This window comes from Triticum dicoccoides, chromosome 4B, assembly GCF_002162155.2.
Source record: "Triticum dicoccoides isolate Atlit2015 ecotype Zavitan chromosome 4B, WEW_v2.0, whole genome shotgun sequence".
Taxonomy (NCBI): Eukaryota; Viridiplantae; Streptophyta; class Magnoliopsida; order Poales; family Poaceae; genus Triticum; species Triticum dicoccoides.
In genome coordinates, this window is record NC_041387.1 from 561,598,590 (window position 1) to 561,607,104 (window position 8,515).

The 8,515-nt window shown below is 48.0% G+C and overlaps 1 protein-coding gene across 1 annotated transcript; it reads left to right on the forward strand.

The window, feature by feature from the left end:
* The first annotated feature begins 774 nt into the window (after nucleotides 1–774).
* Nucleotides 775–1,669, forward strand: LOC119293886 (expansin-A19-like). Its single transcript, XM_037572219.1, has 2 exons — nucleotides 775–904; nucleotides 1,038–1,669. The coding sequence occupies exons 1-2, from the start codon at nucleotides 775–777 to the stop codon at nucleotides 1,667–1,669; spliced, it is 762 nt and encodes a 253-aa protein (XP_037428116.1).
* Nucleotides 1,670–8,515: the final 6,846 nt, after the last annotated feature.

Sequence of the window (8,515 nt, forward strand, 5' to 3'; positions counted from 1 at the left end):
AAGGATTTGGAGGGAGTTGGGCTTGCAGTTAGAGGCAGTTTTAGTTAGTTGTGGCTAGCGGGAATTCCAAAGTAACAAAATTCCGGCTTTCACTTTCAGCTACTTGTTCTTGTCTTTGGAAATTGTACGGTCTGAATGTAGGTAGCCAAGAAAAATGAATGGTTGCATCTTCTCTGGTGCGAAATGCCTTTAATTAAACGGTTGCATCTACTCGACGCCTTATTTTCTGGTTGCAGATAATTTCTAATTAGCCAAGCAGAAAACATAAGACATCACAAACGTAGGTCGACCCTTTTCAAACCAGTTCAGTATTAAAGGCCTCTTGAAGAAACATTTGTGCGCACTCAACAAAAGCGAGCTAGTTTCAGCTGCTACTGCTATAGACTTATAGTATAGACTAGCCAAACTCTGGTACAGTGTCAAATTAGCCTTCAGTTAACCTATCATTTTGAATGTATTTAATTAAGGAAAGCTCTATAGATCCCATACGTACATTCAGACCTGCGTTCAATGATTAGAGCGCGCAAGTCAATCGGTGGAGGTTGCATCCATACGATCGTTGGAACAGCGATCTCATATGTTAGTTAATTAACACGACAATCATTTCTCTCGATCCCATATGCTAGCTAGATCCTATTTAAGCACCACCATTGTCGCAGTCATTCGTCACCTCCAAATCCACTCTCGATCACCACAACATCTAGCAAGCTAGCTAGCTGCGACAGAAGCTCAATCATCTCTCCCTATTTCTGGGACTCTCTCTCGAGCAGAAAGATGGCAGCTGGGATGCGCTTCCTGCAGCTGTTTGCCGCAGTTCTCGCGTTCTGCCTCGCGCCGGTCAATTCCAACTGGATCCCGGCCACCGCCACCTTCTACGGCGGCGCCGACGGCTCCGACACAATGGGTAAGCTCGCTAATCTAGTGTTAATTCCGGCTTGCTCCGGCACCATGAATTTTCCCAATACTACAATTTATGGTACGCATGCAATGCAATGCGCGTGTGCATGTCTGAATGTGTTTGCATGTGCAATATCCAGGTGGCGCGTGTGGGTACGAGAACCTGTACGTTGCAGGGTATGGGATCAACAACGTGGCGCTGAGCACGGCGCTATTCAATGACGGTGCATCGTGCGGGCAGTGCTATGTCATTATCTGCGACACCAGCAAGTCGGATATGTGCAAGCCCGGCACGTCCATCACCGTGTCCGCCACCAACTTCTGCCCTCCCAACTGGGATCTCCCCAGCGACAACGGTGGGTGGTGCAACCCTCCCCGCCACCACTTCGACATGTCGCAGCCCGCCTGGGAGAACATCGGCATCTACCGTGCCGGCATCATCCCCGTCTTCTACCAGCAGGTCAAGTGCTGGAGGCAGGGCGGTGTGCGGTTCACCATCAACGGCTTCAACTACTTCGAGCTGGTGCTCGTGGCCAACATTGGCGGGAGCGGGTCGATCAAGAGCATGTCGGTGAAAGGGACCAACACAGCATGGATCCCCATGTCCAGGAACTGGGGTGCCAACTGGCACTGCCTCTCGGGGCTCGTTGGGCAGGCGCTCAGCTTTGCCATCACCTCCACCGGCGGCCAGTACCTCGTCTTCCAGGACGTCGTGCCGGCCTGGTGGCAGTTCAGGCAAACCTTCTCCACCTGGCGCCAGTTTGACTACTAAAACAAACACTATTGGTATTATCAACTCATTTTCAGACATATATGCACACTACTAGTATTGTCGACGAGGTGTCGCTGTAAATGTAATTTCTCTTCTATACGTTTGATTATTCCTTTGATTCATTTATTTTAACTGTTCAGCCTCGGTCAAGTGGCAATACACTAAAGATTGAAGATTGAACTGTAAAAATATGCAACCCCACATGTTCAAGGATTTACCACCGACAAGAGCACGTCGGAGTGTTTGTCGCTGGCAACACTTGACATGCTTCTTTATGTGTCGGAGTGTTTGTCAGGTGTTTTCCAATGGGAAATCGACAAATAGAGTCTTTGTCGAGTGCTATAAAACTGAGCAATTTTAATATGCTCCTTGATACCTTCTCTTTTCACATGAGTAGCACGGCTGCATGTTTACATGAGTCTTTGTCGAGGGAGCATGTTTTTTTTGAAAGATCCAGCTGATTGCTGGCTTGTATTGATAGATAGCAGGGAGCAAGTGATAAAACATCAAGTGTGGGTTCTGATCCGAAGATCAAAGGAGATAAAAAAGAAGAATTGCAAAAGAAGCGGCTATGGTGCTATGGCTATTCTCTCAGGAGGATCCCAGAAAGGGTGCTCCAAAAATGTTGCTCCCGCTTGGCGCCAAAATTCTAATGTTCGTTGGATGGCTGCAGTGATGCTTGCCTGCGTTGCCATCTTGCCTCTGAAGGTGCTCTCGTTTCTTGCCTTCCAAAGCTCGGAGAGGATGAGGATGATGGTGGTCTTGAGGGCCTTCTTGTGTTCAGGCCGCGCTGCATCGATCATTGCAGCAACGACGGCCGTCGGCTTGGTCCTGTTTTGCCACTGCAACGGGTGGAGTGAGCTGCAGCCATATTCGTCCGCCGCATTCGTCCAGACCTCAAGCGACAGTGGGCACTGCCAGAACAAATGCATGGAGGATTCCAAGCTTTGGACGCACAGCTGGCAGAAATACTCATTTGGCCATCCTTTATGTTGGAGACGGTCATTGCACCATATTCTGTTTTTGAGTAGTAACCATGTGAAGATCTTCATCTTAGCAGGTGCCCAAGTGTTCCAGATCATGTTCTTCAAGTCAGACTTGACGAGGCCTTGAAATTGCGCCTTATAGGCAGAGCTAGCAGTGTATATTCCTGACGCTTCATGCTTCCATTTGATGGTGTCGATTCCGTGTTCTTGAAGGCGAATATCAGCAACTTGGATCCACCTATGCAACCTGATTGTTTCGGCCCAAAGGTGTTGAGTGTCTCCATGGGCGAGGTCTTGTATCCATGTGTCATTGGTCAAGGCTTGTTTGAACGAACGGTTCTTCCTTCTTGAGTGTCTGAAGAGAGTGGGAAAGGCTGTCTTCAGGTTGCCCGAGCATGTCCATGAGCAGTGCCAGAAGGAGGCCTTCTCGCCATTGCCCAGCGTGACCGAGGTTGAGGCATTGAACAGAGCTCGGTCTCCCTCATCGTATGGCAATTGCATGCCAAACCATGGTCTGTCCGGACTGGTCCAGGACAGCCAAATCCACCGCAGTCGTAGCGCTCTACTGAAGCGATTTAGGTCCAAGATTTCTAACCCACCATTTTCAATAGGAGAGCACACTGCAGGCCATGTGACTTTGCATTTTCCTTCACTGAGTTCTTTTTTCTTGTGTCGTGATGGCGAACGCGCCAATGGCGTGGGAGGTGACAGTGGCAAGGTCTTTGTTCCAAAGAATTGCTGATCCGCCACTGGTGCCGATCGCCGGGAGGGCGATGCAGTCAGTCAGCGAGGAGCCGCCAATTTCCCGGACTAGGCTAGGAGACTAGGCGTCGATTTTTGTTTCTTGTAAACACAGGATCGCTACTCGATTTGCTGCGGCGACTTCACAGATAGAGGCGCGCTTCGCGGGGTGGTTGAGCCCGCGCACATTCCAGCACATGATCGGGACAAGTTTGTCATTCATGGGGGAAACTTATGTAGCCCCGATAACTAAAAATCACTAATTGGCCTCGGGCCCAAGCAATACACCACCTCTCTAACAAGGGCATGCCGACGAACACCAATAGGCCCCAGAACACACCGGCGTCGAGCTAACCAAGTTGTACTAGCACTACAGATTGAAAGCAAACCTAACTCAAGCCAACTCATCGTCGGCCGCCACCGGAGCGGGAAAACAACTGGAACTAACATAACTAAACTACGGCCTCCTCAGCAGCTCCATCGGGTCCAGCCATGCCGGCCGCGATCTTCAGGGCGTCGGCGTCCAGGCGCGTCAGCTTGGCAATGACCGCAATGTCGACCTCGGTGAGCGGCTCGTCGAAGCATCGCAGGAGGGCCTCAGCTACCTTGGTCGTCATCTTCTCTTTTGGTCCCAGCAGACCGAACTCCTTGACGATGCGGAGGGACGCACGTTGGGCCACCGACACGGTGGAAGGGTTGGCAGCCTGACGAGCGCTGTGGCGAGTTGGCGCCGGGGGGGAGGGGGGGGCTCCTTGGGGGGTTTGACGGCCGGCGGGCAGGCGAAGCAGCCACCAGTGGAGGGGTGCTGCTGCGGAAGAGGCGTCGCGGCTGAGCTTGTTCTTCTTCTTCGGCGATCTCCAGCTGGCAAACGTGGTTGATCACCGCGCCCAGCTGCACTTCCACAGACAGCATGTTAAAACCTCGAAATGAGTAGCATGGTTGCATGTTCACAAAGGGACCATGAATTAAAATATGAGAGAAACGCATGCGCTCCATGTAATAAAAAGGATCCTGAGCGGTCCCTGGATGAACCAAATAAAACATGAAAGTTAAAATGTAAATATAAAAGATGGTTGTATGTTGCTCAATCGGCCTCCAAACTTCATTTTTCCCTGACTCTATTACAAAAGTTCATCAGTTATAGAAAACACCCAAACCTAATAAAAATTACATCTAAGTCCATGGACCACAAAACATTCACGATCGCCGCTAGAACGAGCCATCGACGCACCGCTGTTATCGCTTCCCTAATGAAGCCGGACTGGCCTTGCCGATGGCAGTCGGAAAGTCTTTATGCACGTGCCCTAACCTTGAACCTTTTTTGAAGTGCTTGACACCAGATCTCGCCATCACGCATGCATGGCGAGAAACCATAACCTTGTCATCCGAAGAAGACAACAGAAATATACATTGGAACTTCATTGATTCTGTCCAGATAGACGGACTCGAGGAGGATCAGAGCCCATAAAACCAACTCAAGGAAGAGCACCGAGATCCGCCCGAACGCCACCCATTTGAGGACTAAAAATCCCTAGCCTAAACTATTAGCCGAGGCCAAGTCAACGTGATTCTTGTATGGCAAGGCCAACCATGGCTTAGATCATGCTTGCCGTATTACTTCCATCAACGGAAGGTTGGCTCCGCATTGTCAAGCAATTTCATGTATCTCAACCAAAATACCCATGAAGTTAATATGATTATTTCCATGGCAAAAATATTCCCAACTTGCCAGTTGGTCCTTGTGCGAGGGTAAGTGGTTTCATTATATTCTTGTGCTGCACATATGTATTTTGTGACATATTTTCCTCCATGTGTGTAATGTTGGACGAAGGGACATGCATGTGCAACTGCTCGCTCAAACATGTCACCTATACCTGGCCATACCTCGGGCCGGACCGGGCTTCAGGCTAGGCCTAGCCAAGCCCGACGCAAAAACCCAGGCCTAGGCCCGGCCCGGCCCGGCCATCGGGCCTGTTTTCTGAGCCCGAGCCTGGCCCGAACATGTAAAAGCCCGCCGGGCTCCAGGCCGGCCCGGCTCGACCTTCAAAAAACGTAAAAACGATGGGCCCCTTCGGGCTCAAAATCTAGGCCCCAGCTAGGCCTGGGGGCAGCGTCGGGCCGGGCTTTTTCAGGCCGGGCCGGCCGGGCCGGGCTTCCCGTGGCCAGGTATAATGTCACCCCTAGTTCCTTCATGAGGAGCCCGGCTAGTACCAAAGGAGGACTCCGTGACTGCCAAGACAAGAATATTAAGATGAAGAGATGATGGGCACCTACGTACACCCTTATATAATGCACCTACTCAAGACAAAAGACATTCTAAACATCTCACAAAGACCTAGACTTGATCACTAGTGATAGAGGCAAAGGTGTCCCGTCTTTCGATGAGATGATGGATTTCCCTTTGGTGGAAGTCGACTTTGACGATCAGACTACGAACGTGCGAGGACGTCGCGCCTTACCAATCGCTAAACCAACCCCGAGAGGTTATTGACCACGCCGGAGCACGATCAACCTGACCACGGGGGTCTGTTTCCTGCGAGCAAACGAAGAACCAGCAAGAAACTGAGATTGCAATCTGGATATTGCGAATATAAGATGAAAGCTTTATTGATCAAGGTGGGGTTCTGTGACGCCTTTGTCTGGTCGTTGAACACAAAAGAAGTACGCGAAGTTGCAGCTATGACGAACTTTAATCTAAACAAAACCCAAAGTCTAAACGGTGCCCTAAGGGCTGTATATATGGAGGAAGAGAGGGGGAATTTCGTGGCCCTTGGTGGAGGGGTCCGAAATCAACCATATCTCTTGTTTCCCCACACATACGGACTCTAAAAATATCTTATACTTATGTATTTCGAAATTACATGGGCCTGGCCCAATAAAAAAGTGACGCAACACCTATAATAGCCTCTGGACGAAATTTATGAAGTGACATCTTGTATATTTCGTCCAAGGCTTCATGCACTCGTTATGGTGACTTCAAAGACCTGAAATCATCACTTGTAACTCCGTTCTTGTTCCCCTTGCGCATGCCATCATCTTCATGCTTGTTCTTGCTCCAATGTTCATCCTTCTCCAAGCTAGGCCCTTCATTTGTAAGCAAAATAAATGTATCCAATTTAGGCAGCATCATATTCTCATGAACATTAGAATCATTACCAAGAAACGAAAGTACCTGGTAATTTAGTTGGAGTGTGCGAGCTCTAGTAATTGGTCCAGTATGTATAGCAGCAGGGGTTGTGGGTGTAACAATGGTATTGATGTCCTCATCATCCTTCCCTTCTTGAAATAAAGTCGTCCACGACGGAAGCTCATCTTCCTCACCCAAATAAGGCTTCAAATCTGCAATGTTAAAAGTGGGACTAATCCCAAAATCTGCAGGCAGCTCAAGTCTATATGCATTATCATTTATTTTCTCTAACACCTTAAAGGGACCATCATCACGTGGCATGAGCTTTGATTTGCGCAAATCAGAAAATCTATCCTTACGCAAATGTAACCAAACAAGATCTCCAGGTGCAAACACAACATGTTTTCTACCCTTATCTCCAGCAATTTTATATTTGGCATTCATACGCTCAATGTTTTCCTTAGTTAACTCATGCATTTTTAAAATTAATTCAGCATGTTGTTTAGCATCAAAATTAACCTTCTCCGAAGATGGAAGAGGCAACAAATCAATAGGTGCACGAGGTAGGAAACCATACACAACTTCAAAAGGGCACATCTTAGTAGTAGAATGCAATGAACGATTATAAGAAAATTCAATATGAGGCAAGCATTCCTCCCACATTTTCTTATTACTCTTCAAAACAGTCCTAAGCATAGTAGACAATGTTCTATTGACTACTTCAGTTTGTCCATCAGTTTGGGGGTGACAAGTAGTACTAAAAAGCAGTTTAGTCCCCAACTTAGCCCATAAACATCTCCAAAAGTGGCTAAGAAATTTAGTATCACGATCTGAAACAATACTATTTGGCACACCATGCAAGCGAATAATTTCACGAAAGAACAAATCAGCAACATTAACAGCATCATCGCTTTTATGACATGGTATAAAGTGTGCCATTTTCGAGAATCTATCCACGACAACAAATATGCTAACCCTCCCCTTTTTTGTTCGAGGTAATCCTAAAACAAAGTCCATAGATATATCCTCCCAAGGAACACTAGGTACATGCAAAGGAATATATAAACCATGAGGATTGAGTCGTGACCTATTTGGGTCATGTAATATCTGGTAAAGGTATTGCTGTTAACCCTGAGCGAGTTCAAGCCGTCCTTAATTGGACTCCACCTGAATCGGTCAAGCAAGTTCGGAGTTTTCTGGGCCTAGCGAGCTATTGTCGTCGCTTTGTCGAGAACTTCTCCAAAGTTGCCAAACCTCTAACCGAACTCCTCAAGAAAGATAAGAAGTTCGAGTGGACTCCACAATGTGAGCATAGCTTTCAGGAACTGAAAAGACGCCTGACCTTTGCTCCCGTACTGGTACCGCCAGACTTCTCCAAGGACTTTGTTATCTACTGCGACGCCTCGCGACAAGGACTAGGTTGCATTCTCATGCAAGATCGACACGTAATTGCCTACGCTTCACGGCAATTGCACCCACATGAGGAGAATTATCCCACTCATGATCTAGAGCTTGCAGCCGTAGTCTATGCACTTAAAACCTGGCGACATTACCTCCTCGGTAACCGTTGCGAAATATTCACTGATCACCAAAGCCTGAAGTACATTTTCACCCAACCGGATCTAAATCTCAGGCAAAGACGTTGGGTTGAATTGATCACAGACTTCGACTTAGGAATAACCTACACCCCAGGGAAAGCCAACGTCATGGCTGATGCGCTAAGTCGTAAATCTTATTGTAACAATCTGATGCTACAACAAAGTCAACCGCTTCTCCATGAGGAATTTCGGAAGCTTAACCTTCACATTGTATCTCAAGGTTTTCTTTCCACCTTGGTGGCAAAACCTACCCTTACGGATCAGATTATCAAAGAACAGAAGGTAGATCCAGGAATCTCCCGCATCAAGAGAAACATTCAGAAAGGAATTGCGAATTGCTTCTCCATTAACGATCAAGGGGTCGTATACTTCGGAAATCGACTAGTGGTTCCCA